At 41.6% G+C, this 18,219-nt stretch overlaps 1 protein-coding gene across 1 annotated transcript in view; it reads left to right on the forward strand.

Annotated features, from left to right (window-relative positions):
* The first annotated feature begins 14,236 nt into the window (after window positions 1-14,236).
* HPRT1 (hypoxanthine phosphoribosyltransferase 1) overlaps window positions 14,237-18,219 on the forward strand; it is a 32,651-nt gene continuing 28,668 nt past the window's right edge. Inside the window, exon 1 of the mRNA XM_061179427.1 lies at window positions 14,237-14,423. Within this exon, the coding sequence (XP_061035410.1) occupies window positions 14,397-14,423 (27 nt within the window). The 5' untranslated portion in view covers window positions 14,237-14,396. The remainder of the gene's footprint in view (window positions 14,424-18,219) is intronic.

An 18,219-nucleotide genomic window follows, 5' to 3' on the forward strand; every position in this document is an offset into this window, starting at 1 on the left:
ATTCCATGAAACTTGGAAATGCAGCCAACTATTTGTAGGCCACTTCCTAGAAAGATTGACACAAGACATTTAGAACATTCATATCTTTATTCTTTTTTTCCTTTGATGCCCTCCTGGAAACTCTCTTACCTTAATTTCCATGATCTATACCACCCCTTCGAGACCACTCCTTTCCTGACTCTTTTCCCTACCCTGATCTAAGTGTTCCATGGTGTCCTGGTCTCTGCCCTCTTGTGCTGTTCTCGCTTGTCACCACAGTCTGCTGCTCCAGCCGTCACCTGTGTGTGTTCTGCCGATGACCTCCAGTCCCTAGCCACAGTCTGCTCTACCCGCGGAAGCTCCGTGCTGAGTCTCAGATGAGCCTCTGTGCTATTCTCCTGGACACTTCTACTCAATCTGCTGGCTACTCAAGCATGAGTCTCAAACCACGTTGTCCTGATAGTGCTACAGTTCATCTACTTTGATTTCCACATCTACTTCCTTAGAATCTGTCATTCTGTCTTTTGGATCCATCCTCCCTATTCTTACTGCTGATAAACTAGTTTGGATTCTACTGGGTTTTGTTTGTATGTTTTTCTTTTTAACTTTTTGCCCAGATTCCTAACCTCTTCCACTCTGTGCCCATGCTCACCAGACTCTTAGTTCCTTGGTTTTCTTTATTGGGCAGTTTTTGGTCTTGCTTCCTTAACTACTCAGTTTGGATAAGATGTTTAATCACCTCCATTACCCTTTGACACCACTGGCCTCAACTTCCCACTTCTTGTAATTCTCTTCCACCTTTTTGCCTCCCCTCTGCCTAGAGTTCACCCCAGTCTTACATCTGGGGAAGATGACCTGCTAGAGGACATCACAATGCAGACCGATGCCACCACAATTTTGGTGTTTAGTCTCAAATTCTCCATATCAGTCTGCAATCCTTTTTTTTTTTTTTTAATCCTTTTTACTTACATATGGACTCTAGATTTTGGTGGCCTTGGCTCAGATCCCATGTAACCTTGACTAGGTTGCTGACTCTCTCTGTACCTCCATTATCTCATCTTTTAAATACAGGTGAAAATACTACTCCATGCATAGACCTGTGAGGATTAAAGGAGGGAACCCAGACTGAAGATCTCCGTCCCCTAATCCACCGTCCCTTGTTCCTGTGCTCCCTTCTAGTTTTACCCTATTTCTCTCCTCTTCTCATATAATTTTCTTTAAAGTCAAGTCCCCACTTGATGTCTCCACTTCCATATCTTTATTATCCATTCCTTAGCTCACTGTACTCGCTTCTGTCTACACGTCTCCATTTCTCTCAACTACACTAAAACCACTCGAGCAAAGTTCACCAGTGACTGTTGCTAAAGCCAGCGGGCGCTTTTGAGTTCTTACCTTACTTGACTTCTTGACTCTGTTTAATGTCCCTGACAGTCCAAGCACCATCACATGGTTCTCTTGCCAGTCTGCTTTTGCAGATGACCCAAAGATAAGAGTAACTCATAAGATGACAGGAGCAAGATTGAAAAGGCCTTCCAGTGGCTGGGACTGTACATGGACTGTCTACCTAACCCCTCCCCACTAGCAGAGATTTAATAGGTACCTATGCAAAATCACAATCTGGTCTTTCCTTGGCAGAGGACCTACACATACAGAGTGGGGTGAACTGTAGGCACCTGGGAGGTAAAAGGGTAGAAGGGAAAGTTGAGAGAAGGAAGATGTTGAGGCCATGGGTATCAAGAGGTAATGAAGTTGATTAGCCAACTTGCTTGTGAAAAATGCCACGTGGTAAAGGCAACTCAAAGCTTGAAGCACATCAGAAAGCAAAATGCATTTATGTTCATAGAGACACATATATAATTCTTGTTTAGTAGAAAAAAATCAAAGTTAAGGTATTTGCCTACTTATAAAACCTATGAAAATCACCAGAGGTACAATGGTGAGACAAAAGCTGGGGAACTGCAAAAATTCTAAGCCTGTTATGCAGATAGAATCAGGCAGCAGACACCTGAAAAGGGGCCACACAGGAGCAGAGGGAGGTGGATAAATTAAGAGCTTTATGGTCTGAAGACCTGGGTTTGAGTCCTAGTTTTACCACTAGTAAGCGGTAACTCTGAGCAAGGTACCCTCTCCTTCTCTCAGCCTCAGCCCCACCCCATCTGTCAAAAGAGTATCCCTGTTATTTATGTGTGTGTGTATATATATATATATATATATATATCCCTTAAACCACTGGGTTGTCTTAAAGAGCAAATAAGATAAAGTGATTTTAAGTGAAATCAGCTGGTTCATGGTAGATAACAGTACAGAAAAGTAATAGCTATTCCCTTTCCACACAGTGATCCTTCAGATATAAAAGTGAAGCTATCCCATTACTTTTTAAAGTTTTAAAAAAATATTTTCACTATTCACAGATGACCTGACGCTCATCATGCCTAAATTAGAAAATACAGATAACTAAAAAAAAGAATTTTTAATCCCTCATAATCTTGTGGACCATAGGTCACCATTATATTTTTTGTAAAATCTTCAATGTTTCTATGCATATATGTAATTTTATAAAATGGGCTCATATTATACCTACTGAGTTGTATTCTGCTTTTTTCATTTAAAAATGGGAAATTTCTTCACAGGTCAGTAAATACACTCTATCATTCTTACTGGTTGCATAATAGTACATTTTGTGGCTGTATCACAGCTTATTTAACCATTTCCTTATCATCAGACAGTTAAGTTGTTTGCAGGTTTTTTTGTGGCCATTATTTTGCTAGTGCAAACAGTGCTGATCTAATCATGAAGAAACAGCAGAGAACTCCAGATTGAAGAATGTTCTACAGAACAGCTGGCCCACACTCTTCAAAAAAGTCAACGTCTTGAAAAACAAAGGCAGAGGAACTGTTCCAAATTAAATGTGACCAAAGAGACATGACAACTAAAAGTAACGTGCGATCCTGAGTTGGATCCTGGTTCAGAAAAAGAATTCGTGCTATGAAGGACATTTTGGGGACTTTTAACTAAATGTAAATATGGACTGAATATTAGATGATACTGTATCAGTGTTAATTTCCTGATTGTGATCGTTGTTGTTATATAAGAGAATATCCTTGTTCTTAGAAAATACATACTGAAATGCTTAGGAGTAAAGGTGTGTCATGTCTGCATTTTAACTGGTTCAAAAAAATTGTGTGTGTGTTTGTTTGTGTGTGTGTGTGTGTATCTATGTGTATGTATAAAAAGACATAAAGCAAATAGGGTAAAATGTCACAAGTTGGTAAATCTTGGTGAAGGATATACAGGAGTTCTTTGTATTATTCTTGTGACTTATCTGTAATTTTGAATTTTTTTTTTTTTTAAGTTAAACACACCAGCAGAAACAGCAGCTCTTGTTAAGGGAGCCTGAAGAAGGAAATAGGAGTAAGCCTTGGTGAGCCATCAGGATATTTCACTAGGGAACCACATCTGGAGGAAAGAGTATAAACTGTATTTGGATCAGGTGGCCTAGAGAGGACCCCTCTCCTTTCCCATTCAGGAATCAGGGAATTGGGAATCAGGGTGATTCCCAACCTTTTCTACTGAAGTACACCCAAAATAGAGGAAATTGGTCTTTTGAGCTGTTTTCACCCTTCAGCTGCAACTGTTGTGCTTTGTATCTCATTTCTTCATCTATCTTAGATTCCTTTTTCATTTTGTTGAAGTAATATTTCTTTTTTTCTTATAGGATACAAAGTAACAAGTATTTAAAAATAATGCTGAGATGAACATTCTTAAACATATAGCTTTCTGCCCTTGTCTGATTATCTCCTTAAGATAAATTTCTAAACAAATTCCCAAGTCAAAGTTCTGTGCACATTTTTAAAAGTCCATTAATTCATATTACTAAATGCCCTGCAGAAAGCTTTTACTGTGAACACATTAGCCAGTTTCAACAATTATTAACTGATTTCCAATCTTGTTTCATATATACCCCTACCTATTCCTCTCCCACAGAAATATATATATTTCTCTAAAAAACAAAGACTTTTAAGAAATAACAATCACAGTACTATTATTGAACCCCTCCAGTGTTTAAATTTCTCCAGTGGTAAGTGCTAAGTGTTTGTTATTCTTATCTAAATTTCCACAGATTTGAGGAGGGAGAAGCAAACAGAAGTTCTTGAGGTTTTGTTTGAAATCATCTTAAAGGTCATAGTTCACTTTATATATAATTATCTCTATATTATATGTTATACAGGTATATATTACAGGCAATTCTGGTAGACTGTATAAAATCAGATGCTTATTAATCTAGTTTAATGCTAATTTAAACTCTCCAAACACACTTAAGAATATTAGGATATACGATCAAAATAATACAGATAAAATACAATTGCTAAATAATTATTACAAACATTTGTCGGATAGCATGCCTTTAAAAGTCCACACACAAAGTTGAGTAGAAACATTTTTATATATTCATGTAAATTGCAGAATTTTACCTGGATTCAGCTAAGCAAATTATTATGAAATAGCTGCCAGTGAAAATGAGTTATTTAAAAAAGCAATCGATTAGGCAACAATGAATTTGTTGCCTAGTCAATTGCTTTTTAAATTTCTAATAAATGGTGGAAATTTGGCATAGTCTTAATTATGTAGTAACAAAGTCATTATTAGCATTATTTTTTATCCATGCTGATACTATTCCTTTAAACTAGTTTCCTGTATTAGGAAGGTGTTTCCAAAGAAAATCCCATGATACGTCATTTCCACTGGTAGCTATTTCGCATAGCCTGTGGACCAGCTGAAGGGTGAAAACAGCTCAAAAGACCAACTTCCTCTATTTTGGGTGTACTTCAGTAGAAAAGGTTGGGAATCACCCTGATTCCCAATTCCCTGATTCCTGAATGGGAAAGGGGAGGGGTCCTCTCTAGGCCACCTGATCCAAATACAGTGTATACTCTTTCCTCCAGATGTGGTAGTTGCTGTTGGTGCCCTGGCCAGGTCCCTTTACCAGCTGTGCCCCCATCCCACATTAGCTTCGAGTGCACCTTACCTGGGACCTATGGTTTCTTGCCCTTGCCTGGTGGGAGCCTGGGAGGCTACACTCCCCCTCTTCCCAGGTAGTCAATGATACTAGGATACAAAATCCTTGTCCCCCGGGCCTGAAGGCAGGACTACTGCAGCGGGTCAGTCCAGGGCTCTGTGTCCTTGCTCACCTGTCTCCCTCTCCTGCTTCGATTCCTCCCTTGTGAGTTTTTCTTTAAGAGCGCCCCCTCCACAAATCAGAGAATTGAAATAACGTTATCAGTCAGGGAAAGAGTTATGCTTTTCTTTTAGAAATTTAAGTTTCAGTTGCAAGTCCACTGATAGTGAATTTTTAAGCAAATGTGTTCATTCCAAGGGCATTGACACAGCCTGCTGAACTGAGGGTTGGAAGTGGAGCAAAAAAGAAAGAATGGGGCCTTTGTCTATGCCTGTCGGAAAATAGAGCATTAAAAGCAATTCTGATAAGATTCTAAGACAACCGCAACTAGATTTCTCATCAGTTTTACTCAGTCCTGTTTGGATTTCCACTTGGAGTAGTTGTCTACTTTTGTGAAGTCAAATGCCTCTGCACCAAAATAGTCCTGGGAATCCTGAGTCTTAGGTGCACTGGAACAGTCTGTCAGTTTTATGCACCTGGTAGCAGTATCAGCTTACACTGAGAAGCCTGCTTCCTTCCTCCCGAGGCTCTGAGACTGTTCTTTATCATTCCTTCCAGAAGACTCACTCTAGCCCAGAGCTGTCCTACAGAACTTTCTACAGTGGTAGAAATGTTCTGTGTCTGGCTGTTGAACATTTGAAATGTGGCTAAGTAGGACTGAGGAACCAAATGTTGTACTTTATTTAATTTTAATTCATTTAAACTTAGATTTAAATAGCCACATGTGGTTAGTGGCTGCTCTATCAGATGGCACAGCTCTATCGAATTTATAGCAGGGCCCTTTAAGTAAGCGTGAAGGGAGAGCAGAAACCAAGTGCTGAAAGATGGATTGGTTCTGTTTCATTTTTTAGAGTAACCAACAGTATCAGAATGGAGGAAAATGGAATGCCTTATTAGAGAATAGTACACAAGTGAATGGACCTACTTGTAACTTTTTATTAACTTAGTGTATGATAACCCTGAGGCAAAAACATTATGAACAGAGAAGGCCTTGATAAATCTTCAGGGTTTTAAAATCTGTCCCAGTACAGTGTGTGCTATATAATCACTTTCAAACAACAGAGCTATTTTAAACTCAGCCACAAAATCTTCTTCAGAAGTCAGTTTGTTATCTGTCACCTTGTTACTACCCAGCTTGAAAAGGTACACAATTTCCTATAGTAGTATTTGGCCTATACAAAATTAACCTAAAGTAACCTGAGCTTCTGTCTTTGACTTACAACTTTCCCTGTGTTGGAAGCCTGAACTATATAAGACAGTTTACTGTTGAGCTCATTAAAAATATACGAAGCATATCTATTATACCTAATTATTTCTAACACACACCCCTCCATCCTGATACCACGGGTCAGGAGATGAGGGAGTAAGCCTTTGGTGCTAGCAGCCACCTAGGAGGGTGCTAAAGATGGTTTGGTGTAAAATACCCTGTCCATTTTAGTATTCTGAATTTTGGGCCCGGTCCTGGAAAAGAGCAGCATTAGAAAGAGATGTCATGTCAGCATACAGATACCTGAGAACCCCAAGAAGCCACAGCCTTAGCTGTATTAATAACCGGAGCAACAGTGCTTTCGGAAAACCACAATAGCAGGTAACATAACCTTAGGGATTTTAACTTCTCTAGAAGTAAGGAACCCTTTATTATTCTTTCTGTCTTATTTGCTGATTTTTCTACAGTTGTCGATAGCAGAAACACTCAAATGCAGCACATAAGCGTGAAGGTAGGCCTTTTAAGAGTACACATTTATGTTGGGTGAGGCAACAACTCTGCCTTCATTTAGAAAGTAATTCTTGGGACTTCCCTGGTGGTCCAGTGGTTAAGACTCCACGCTCCCAATGCAGGGGGCCTGGGTTCGATCCCTGGTCAGGGAACTAGATCCCACATGCCACAACTAAGACCTGGTGCAGCCAAATAAATAAATAAATAAATATTTTTTTAAAAAAGTAATTCTTTTATTGCCTCACCTTGAGAACAAACTGTATACTCAATGTGTAGTCCTTTTTATTTTTGTGAGCTACTAATTCTATTTTATATAAGGTTCTCTTTTCAAAAAAGAATTTAACATACCTCAAAATGTACATATTTCAATATTTAAATATACAAATTTAAGTATACATACACATACTAAATACTGATAGATGGCATTACATTTTAAACCTTAGTTGTTAAAATATAATTACTCTTGGGACTTCCCTGGAGGTCCAGTGGTTAGGACTCCACGCTTTCACTGCCGAGGGCCCAGGTTCAATCCCTGGTCGGGGAACTAAGACCCTGTGAGCCGCGTGGCACGGCCAAAACAAACAAACAAATAAATAAATATAAATTACTCTTTAAAAGCTTATTATAAGACTCTTGGTTTTTATCATCATGATTTAAATTATAACCTAGTGCCCAGAGCTTGGTTTCTAATGCCACTCTCCAATGAAAGGAACCAGGGCTTTTGGGGGAAATGGCTGATTCCAAGGCTAGGGCAGGGAAAGTACAAGATGAGCCTAGAATATCATGCGGTGCCAGAAATTAAGAAAGTGCCCAGGACTTCCCTGGCAGTCCAGTGGTTAAGACTCCGTGCTCCCAATGCAGGGGACACGGGTTTGATTCCCTGGTTGGGGGAACTAAGGATCCCGCATGCCGCATGGCGCGGCAAAAAAAAAAAAAAGTGCTCAAAGAATGGTGGGGAAATATCAAGACACAGGAGCCAACATAGAGGGACTCCCAACAGCCAAATCTTGGGCAATTTGGGCAACAAAGTAATGCTATTAATGGATCATTACCTATAAGATAAAATTGGAACCCGTGAGTCCATGATGATATAAATAATTTAATAAATAATGACTGGGGAGAAGGGAACGCTCTCCATTATAATAGCATTTCAGCTAATAAACTAAGAAGGAATGATGTTAATAGGAAAATCAACATTTGACAAACACCCCAGTAATAATTACTTCAGGCAAGAATCATCAGTGGATGCTAAAATTGGTGAAAGTTTGATGAGGAACAATATTTACATAGTCTCAGTATCATTCCTCATAACCTTTATTAGTTACAAAGGGGAAAATAGTATCTTTATAGTGAAGAAACCTGGCAGACACTGCCTTAACTGAGTGATCCAAATGAACATCAGTAATGGGACAGATTGGTAGCATGTGCCTCCAAATACGAAGCACTGTGAAGGACACACCATCACAACTGTTGTATTTCTGACCCAAAATGGAATGCCTGAAATTTAATGAGGTCGTACCATTGGACAAACCCAAATTGAGGGAAATGGTACAGAATAATAACTCGCCAGTGCCCTTCAAAATTGTCAAGATCATATATACACTATTGATACTATGTATAAGATAGATAACTAATGAGAATCTACTGTATAGCACAGGAAACTCTACTCAGTGGTCTGCGGTGACCTAAATGGGAAGGAAATCCAAAAAAGAGGGGATATATGTATACGCATAGCTGATTCACTTTGCTGTACAGTAGAAACTAACACAACATTGTAAAGCAACTATACTCCAATTAAAAAAAAAAAAGTCAAGGTCACAAAGACTGAGGAACTGTTCCAGAATGAAGGAGACTTACGGATATGCAACATGCATTCCTGGATTCAGCCCTGGTCCAGGAAAGGGATATTAACGAGACAATTGGTGAAATTTAAATAAGGGTTCTAGATTAGTTAACACTGTTGTAGCAATGTGAGTTTCCTGATTTTGATCATTGTACTGGGTGTGGTTGTATTGGATGTTAACACTGGGGAAGGGTATACTGGAAACTTTGAGAGAGAAAGCAAGAAGAAATAGGGCAGCAGGAGAATCAGGAAGGTGGTGTTCCAGAAGCCAAAGAGATGGCAGAGACATTCAAGAACGAAGTGATAAATAGTATCAAATGCAATGTAAAGGACAGTTACACAAGGCCAAAGATAGTGTCCATTGGATTTGGCAAGATAGCAGTCAATGGTGTTCTTTGTCAAAGCTGTTTCAGTCCAATGGTGGGTGCAGAAGACAGAGGACAATGAAAGTTTGTTGAGAGGAGATGGGAAGTGAGAAAGTAGAGCAAATATGGAGAGACTCATCACCTCTGGGCCTGGAGGATAAAGGGGAAGAAGCAGTGTAGATGTGGGTGGAAGGAACTGATGTGATTCAGGCCTGATTCCTTCCCTCTCTTCATAAGTTAATGGGTTGAGTCTTCATTCTAGAGTGAACTTGATGGGGTTGAATGGGGATGAATGTTCAGAGCATTACTGAGGGGAACAAGACGGGGAGCTGACCAAGCACTTGTAAAGGATTGTGGAGGGGTGTTTAGGGCCCAGTTGAGGTTTGAGACCATGAATCTGTAGAGGAACCAATCCCCATGGTTGCAGGGTTTTCTCCTACAGCCCTCCACAGCCTAACAGGGGTAGACAAAACAGGCTGTGGGTTGAGCCAGGGTGTGGCTTTGCCATTGTGGCAGAGCAGAATTAGAAGGGTACAAAGGACTTCTGGCAGTGGTGAGAGAGTGGTTCATGTGGGATGCAAACTGAACTGGGAAGTCAGGGATGTAAGGGAAGCCAAGAACAGGGTGATAGACCGTGGAATTGGAGGTCTCCCGTGAATCTGAAGCACGCTTAACGTTAGGCAGGTGGCCAAAGTGAACTGGAGAGGAAGAAAATTCTCAGAGATTGGGGGACTTCAGTTGAAGAGCTGCCATCAGCAGCATTGGAAAGCATCCCCCAGCCGGCCCTATACCATTGTAGGGGGACTATACATTCCAGTTTGCCCAAAACATTCCCAGTTTATGTGTTATCCTGGCATCTTGTCCAGTTTAGCATTTGTCCCAGAGTTTTCATTTTCCCACGAAGTGTATTAATAGTTGAATTGAAATAAGCCAGGATGGGTCTGTTGCATCACCACTTTTTAATTCCAGCTTCTGCCTTGGTCTCGTCTACTAGCTTGTGAGATGCATGTACAGAGAACCAAATTCTCACTTTAACAGAGAGTTAAACCTAAACAACAACCAGTGATAACTCTTCTCCCTTTTCCTAAGTTTTTCCAAATACAATGTAACTAACAGCTCCCTCCCTCTCAAGGACAGTGTGCTGGGTGTTCACTGATAACAAAGCAAGGGCACTGACACTGGGAGTTAAAGACAACCGACTCATTCTTGTCCTGGGTAGGGATTGGGGGGGGCAGTATTCACCACTGTGCCCCTTGCTGGACACTGGGTGTGCCAGCTGGGTGTGCCCGTGCCAAAACCTGCAAGATACAAGAAGCTGCTAGGCCACCAGTCAGTAGGCCGGTGGACACAGGGAATTACATGTTTATGTGTATGTAAAATATATTCAGGAAATAAAGGCAGAAATATGTCCTGCCATAGAACATAATACAGCAAGTAATCTGAATGCTCTTGGTACAATGGTTATGTCATTCATTATATGTTGCAAATCTACAACCCTTATTTTTTTTTAAATTTGCAGTCCACCCTTTCAGCATGGGTTCAAAAAACTAAAGTGCATAACTGATAAAAAATACCAAATTTATTATTCAAGAAAATTGATCATGAATGTGTAACATGAACAAAACATTTTTGATAGTTATTAGCCACATGCAGGTGGGGCTCAGTGATATCACTGACCACATGAAAACCAGAAGACATGTCTACAGAGACAGCATCATCATCTACCTCAAAGGTTTGTAGTTAATTTTAAGAAGGCTGTGCAGCAAAGGTGATTTAACAAGCTGCAGCTGCAGAGAGGGTATCTTCATATTGCTCGTGAATGACTTTTTTTAGATCAAATAACTTCTTCAAAATTCATTTACTCAGTTTTGATTTCAGGTTTCCTTGTACATGATGAAAAGTGAAACAATACCTTTTAATAAGTAGCTCTATTTGCAGGAGAACTTCACAGTTAAATGATGTCAGTTTTATATTGATATCGTGAGATGATTCAAATCGAAAATCAGTTATATGTCAGGGTTCTCCAGAGAAACAGAACTAACAGGATGTGTGTGTGTGTGTGTGTGTGTGTGTGTGTGGGGAGAGAGAGAGATTTTAAGGAATTGGCTCACACGGTTGTGGAGACCTGGCGAGTCCAAAATCTGATGGAGAAGGCCAACAGGCTGGACACAGGGAAGAGGTGCAGTTCCAGTCCAAAGGCTGGCAGAATTCCTTCTTGCCTGCAGGGGAGGTCAGCCTTTGTTCTATTCAGGCCTTCAAATGATTGGATGAGGCCTACCCACATTAAGGAACGTAATCTGCTTTACTCGGAGTCCACTGATTTAAATGTTAATCTCATCCAAAAAAACACCTTCACAGAAACAAACAGAATAATGTTTGACCAAATATCTGGGCACCATGGCCAAGCCAAGTTGAAACATAAAAATTAACCATCACATTGGTTAATTCCAGTAATGGTTCAATTTGTCATCCAATTCATGGAATCAAAGTAAAGCTAATGGGAATTTATTCTGATGAAGGCGAAACATCTGACATTGAGAAAGCTATTGTAAATTCAGCTTGAAAATTCAACATTTAGGATAAGTATTTTTTTAATAAATTTATTTATTTATTTTTATTTTTGGCTGCATTGGGTCTTCATTGCTGCGCACGGGCCTTCTCTAGTTGCGGGGAGCGGGGGCTACTCTTCGTTGCGGTGCGCGGGCTTCTCATTGCGGTGGCTTCTCGTTGTGGAGCACAGGCTCTAGGTGCACAGGCTTCAGTAGTTGTGGCACGCAGGCTTCAGTAGTTGCGGCTCATGGGCTCTAGAGCGCAGGCTCAGTAGTTGTGGTGCACGGGCTTAGCTGCTCCGTGGCATGTGGGATCTTCCCGGACCAGGGCTCGAACCCGTGTCCCCTGCATTGGCAGGTGGATTCTTAACCACTGCACCACCAGGGAAGCCCTAGGATAAGTATTTATGCAGTGATAATTTTTTTTTCATAGAAATACAGATTTTGGTGGACCACAGCACCATGGTAAAAACAAGGTTTTTACTAAGCGAAGAAACGTGTGGAGCAGAAATATACTCAGAATTGGTTGTGGTACAGAAATAATTCCTCATTATGTCCACATAAGTGGATTACAAAACTGTTTCTGGAAAGTCAGGAGTGGGGCAGGGGAATCTTGGGTTATACCCATGCTTTCCTTATTTCTTCCTGCATGCAGATATTCTAGTAAAGATCGGTGGCATACGTAGCATATTTGACACCCAGAATGACAAAATTATACGAGAAAATTATTTTGTCTATCTGACAAAATTATTTTCTGTAATAATTAGTAAAAAACATTATTTTCTTGATTTCGTCTTTAGTTTTAAAACAATTAAAAATTTAAAAGAATACATTTCAATTTTAAATACATTGTCCAAATTCAGTAAAATATTTCATATACTAACCAGAGTTTCACTTACCAAACAAAAGGATTACGTCTTGTAGACTGCATTCTGTTTGCTGTTTTAAATTTTAAACACAAGTAAAAGCTCCAAGTTGTCACCTAGAATGACAGGGTTGAAATAATGACTGTTTCTTTGTCTTTAAAGTCACAGGGCTTTCACCGTTGATTTCAAATCTCTGTTAAAATACAGGAGTATGTGGCACCATAGGGGCTGGAGAAATAAACTGCAAGCCAGAAGCAAGCTGGAAGGGTTCTGAAGTGTTGGTATCTAATTTAGAAACCAGTGTGCGTGGTCATGAGTCCGTTTGTGTCAGGGGCCAAATGTATAACCGAAAGTTCTCTGAATTAACTTCCCAGTGAAACAATGATTGTTAAAAGAATAAGTAATAAAAATGTGCTAATATGAACTTCAAAGCCTATATACCCAATGGAAATGCACTCATGTTCACCAAAAGATATGTAAAAAAAAAAGTTCATAGCACTATTTTTTAGAGAAAGAGACTGAAGCTCCGAGTTCAATGACTTGCCCCGTTTCACAAATCTCCTACCATCCACTGGTAGCTATTTCGCATGGCCTGTGGACCAGCTGAAGGGTGAAAACAGCTCAAAAGACCAACTTCCTCTATTTTGGGTGTACTTCAGTAGAAAAGGTTGGGAATCACCCTGATTCCCAATTCCCTGATTCCTGAATGGGAAAGGGGAGGGGTCCTCTCTAGGCCACCTGATCCAAATACAGTGTATACTCTTTCCTCCAGATGTGGTAGTTGCTGTTGGTGCCCTGGCCAGGTCCCTTTACCAGCTGTGCCCCCATCCCACATTAGCTTCGAGTGCACCTTACCTGGGACCTATGGTTTCTTGCCCTTGCCTGGTGGGAGCCTGGGAGGCTACACTCCCCCTCTTCCCAGGTAGTCAATGATACTAGGATACAAAATCCTTGTCCCCCGGGCCTTAATGGAGGCCACCAACTTTGTGCTGGGCACTGTGGTGGGTGCTGGAGCTACACAGATGAGCACGTTAGGAATGGAACAACTCTTATTTGCTTACCCGACCTATTGGAGAGTCGGGGAAGATTTTTCCCCCCATTTCCGTATCGGGAATTGTGGTGGCAAAGAATATAGATCAGCAAAGGCGATAGTTCCCATTGACTGATTGTGCACTGTCCTAAGTGCTGTACCATATATATAAACATATGCATACACCATATACGTACACATCATCTTCTTTAATCCTCAACGATCCTTGTTAATATCCCCATTTTACTGAGACGAAAAAGAGAGGCTCAGTGAGCCTGATTCGCACAAGGTCACAGAACAGTTAAGGGTTCCCCTCGGATTTGTACCCTTATCGGGCTGACTCTAGGGCTCTAGGTCTCAACTCTTATATCCAGTTAAAGATTTTTGTTAGAATCCGGCCACGAGTCAGGAAAATGGAAGCCGCAATGCAGTCCAAGGAACCTGAAGAGCCGGCGCCCAGTTTAGGGCCACTGGGAAGAAAGGAGGGCGGCGGCAGGTCTGGGAATTTGGGAGCCGTCTGGATGGGAGACTGAGGGAAAGAGGAAGAGAGGCTGCGCGGGAGTCTCCGCTTCTTCGGGAAGAAAATTCCCACGGCCACCTCGGGAGCGTGGAAACCCGCAGGCTCCCACGGGGGGGCGCGGGGAGCGCGCGGGCGGCTCTGGGCGGGGCCTCGGGGCGGAGCGGGGGCGGGGCCTGCTGCGCCTGGGCTCTTAGCGGCGGCGGCGGCGGCGGCGGCGAAGGGCGATCGGGCGGACCACTCTGCTTTCCCGCGCGGCGCCGCCTCCTGCCGCGCCTCCGCCTCCTGCTCGGCCCCGCCGCCGGCTTCCTCCTCCCCAGACTGCCCTCAGCCCGCGCGCCAGCCGGCTCCGTTATGGCGACCCGCAGCCCCAGCGTCGTGGTGAGCAGCTTGGCCCGCCAGGCCCGTGGCGGCGGCGGCCGATCCCTGAGGCGCGGGGCCGCAGTGCGGGCTCGGGCCGGCGTGGCCCGGGGCCGGGGGGCGGGGGGCGGCCGCAGCCTCCTGGGTTCGGCCGCGCGTCACACCCGGGCGGCTGGGGGGATGGAACGGTGAGGTCGGGGTGGCCGCCTCTGGAGAGCCCCGGGAAGGAGGGCTGCGTGTGGGAGGAGAGGGTGGAAATGGCGTTTTGGTTGACATGTGCCGCTTGCGAGCGTGCTATGGGGAGGGGCCGTGGGCCAGTTCGGGAATGATCTGGCGGGGTGAGGGTGGGAGCTTTCTTAGGAGGGGCTCTTCTCTGTCGGTTTGCGGTGTGTGGGTAAGGTCCTCGGGGCAGCTCCGTGAGAGGGCCCAGAAGCACGGAAACGACCACATGGGAGGCATGCGGGGACTGGTATTTTCACCTAGTTCTGCAAACATTGTAATGATTATTTGTGGGAATGCGCATTGCCTCATTGCATCCTCACGGCAGCCTTGGCAGCGGTAACCATGCCTACCTTTTTACACACGTAGAAAGTAGTTAGCCGATATTAGGTAGCTTTCCCACGGCCCAGAGGTAGCCAGGCCTCGTAATCAGATCTGCTTGAATCCGGATCCTATGCTCTTTGATGCTGCAGGGGACAAAAAATGCGAATCTGGTCCTTACCTTCAAGGACATTGGCACCATAATCCGTCTTTGGTATCCTGTCTCCAACCTCATTGGTTCTTTTCCTTGCTTCTCGAACAAGCCAAGCTGCTCCCTCCCCTTACCCTCCCTTTCTGATCACGCTTGCTAAAATAGCCAACCCTCTCTCAATAGTTAAATGCCTTAGCCTGCATTATTACTATTATTATTATTATTTTAGCAGTTACCTTATTACCTGTTGATTGTCTCGCCCACAAAAACATAAACTTTATAAGGGCAGGAATCACCGCTGTAACCCCAGCGCGTAGTACAGTGCCTGGCATGCAAGAAATTCTCAGTGATGGTCTGTTGGATGAATAAATTAAATAATTAACCACTTGAGCCCTAAAAAGGGAAGGGCTCTAGTTCATATTAGGCATTGTGACTTAAGGTAAAGAGCAGTGCTCTTAATGGAGTCTGGCCTGGGATCCTGCTTGCGTGGGTTATTTACTAGCTGTGTGGCCTTGGGTAACTACCTTTCTGGATTTAAGTGTCTTATGTATAACTGAGGTGCTAGCTACCTCATGGTGTTATTGAAAGGATAGCCGGTCTTTGTGAATGAACAACCTTTGCGTGGTCCCTGACTGGGAATAGTAATAATATCTATCGATGTGTTTACCTACATAGTCCTGTTTAGTCCTCAGAACAACCCTCTAACAAAAGTATGATTATCATTTTACAGATGAGGAATCCTTGAAGCCTCAGTGAGAGGTTAAGTAACTTAACCTCTTAACATAACATACCCAGTGTCACACAGTTATTAAGAGGACCTCAGACTCAAACCTAGGTCTCTCTCAAGGGCCCATACACTTAAATGTTATGCTAATAGTAGGTACTCAACTGTTTTTATTCAGTTGCTGAGGAAGTTAGATGCTTTTAAGCTTTGGGGTCCAATGGCTGCACCAGCATACAGTGAATTATTTTTGCTAGAACTGGCTGTTAGTTTTGTTTGAACATCAAGATATTCATTGTGTTTTCGGTTTGCAAATTCCTGTTCCTTTTTTTATTTCCTTCCCAGAAATTGTCTTCATGTTAGCAGTGACGGACACTTGAATAGTGCTTACTGTGTGCTGGTTACTAAGCCCTTTACACATATTAACTGGTTTGATATTTATAAAAAAAAAAATTATGTGGCTCAGAGAGGTTAAGTAACTTTCCCAAGATTACCCAGCAATACTAGGATTTGAATCTAAGCTATCTGGCCCCAGAGTCTGCTCTTAACCTCTCCACTTTTAGGTTCATAGTGACAGTAGTAGATATTTATTTAGTACCTACTATGCTTTAGGCATTAAAGTAAATATTTTGCAACGTTATCTAATATAGCTGCCCTAAAGATACATAATAGGAGGGAGGGAGATAAACACTAGTATGACCTTGGAGGCACAGATGGGTGAACTATTGATAACTTGCCCAGTATCACTTAGATGAAATTGACCCGCAGATCTGCCTGATATGACCCATGCTACTTGTAACTATCTCTCTAAACTTCCAGGGTAAACTTGGACACACTTGAACAAAGAACAAGCTTCTGAATTTTTGCAAGTTATTGTGAAACATCAGATATACATTATGTGGATAAAATATCTTCTAAATTTCAGGATGGTAGTGCTAGAAATGTAACCCCTATTAACTGGACTTAAATCTTACCCTGCTAATAATTTTCACAGAATTGATAAAATAGTGCATTGTTTTGGTCCACAACCCTATCATTGTTATCATCAGGGTTTAGACTGACAATGTAGGCCAAAATTATTCTTGGTGACCACCAAGAAATGGAGCAGTTGAGTTTGGGGGTTTCATTCTACAAATTGATTAACGTGACATGCATACTGTAGATTCATCTTAATTGTTTTCTGTCCATTTTTTATATCTAGGTGTCACAGAAAGTCCATAGGCAGGAGGTAGGAAAAAGACAAAAGGACCAACCAGATCAGCAGAGAAGAGGGGTCTCAGAGTTCTCTTTTAGATTTCTGTAGTTCACTAGGCAGTAACTGGGCCATGTCATTCTTTTCCCCTGTGAAGAGATGCTAAAGATGTGCTAGTGTGCTCTTCTTCCTATCTGTAATTGTATATTGTGTACATTGGTCAGATTTATATGCTATAAAAGTGTCAACCACCATCGTTAATATTGAGACTGGATTGTTATTTTCCTGCCAGTGGCTACCAAATTACTAACAAACATTTAGAATATCTTGCTACTAATAAGAGAATTCAAACAAACACCTCAAATTGCTATGAAACTACTATCTTCAGCACTGTGCTTCTGATAATTGATGGGCATTTATGTTTTGCCCAGAATTAACATGCCTGTCATTCCACTGTGCACACTGGAAAGGAAAGATGATAGTGTTAGATAGTAGTTATGGGCCCGCTTACGTAGAAGCAGGTAATAATTTATCCCTGAGTTGAATAGAATGCTGATTTTAATTCTTGTAACCCTTAGATTCTTGTAAACCTTTTAATTCTTTTCACATTTAGGGGTAAATGCATCAGTAGTTCATAATTTTGGTCTTATGATATCCTCAGTTATCACAAATTATCCCAAGGGGATGACACATCTGCTTTGGTGTTTTTTGAGAATTTTAAAGTGTCTGAATATAAAAGGTAAAAATATGCCACCTAGCCATTTCTGCCCATTCTAGAAGCTTGGAATTATTGTTGGTTACTAGGAATAAAATAAAATGTATTTTATCTATTACTGTGCATCTTTTAATTCATATTTTAAGACTCGCTTCCTCACTTCCATTTAGTCTTGTTTGGACCCAGGAACATTGTCATTTTTTGACCACAGACAGGCTTAAGCAATCCTCCTCACAGATGATGAATTGATGTTGCATGTGTTGTCTTAGCTCGAGTTAATTTCCTTGCTTACTGTAATTTTAGATAGTATATCTCTGTAATTAGACATGTGTAAACCACAAAATTTTTCATGTATGAAAACCATTATTATCGATGTGACACATAATTATTAAGAATTTGTGGCTTCAGTTTTACTGGAAAATAAAATTATTTTGGTAATTTATGATAGCAGAAGATTGACTTTGGTTCTAGACAAAAGATATATAGTAATGTTACATT

This window comes from Eubalaena glacialis, chromosome X, assembly GCF_028564815.1.
Source record: "Eubalaena glacialis isolate mEubGla1 chromosome X, mEubGla1.1.hap2.+ XY, whole genome shotgun sequence".
NCBI classification, from domain to species: Eukaryota; Metazoa; Chordata; class Mammalia; order Artiodactyla; family Balaenidae; genus Eubalaena; species Eubalaena glacialis.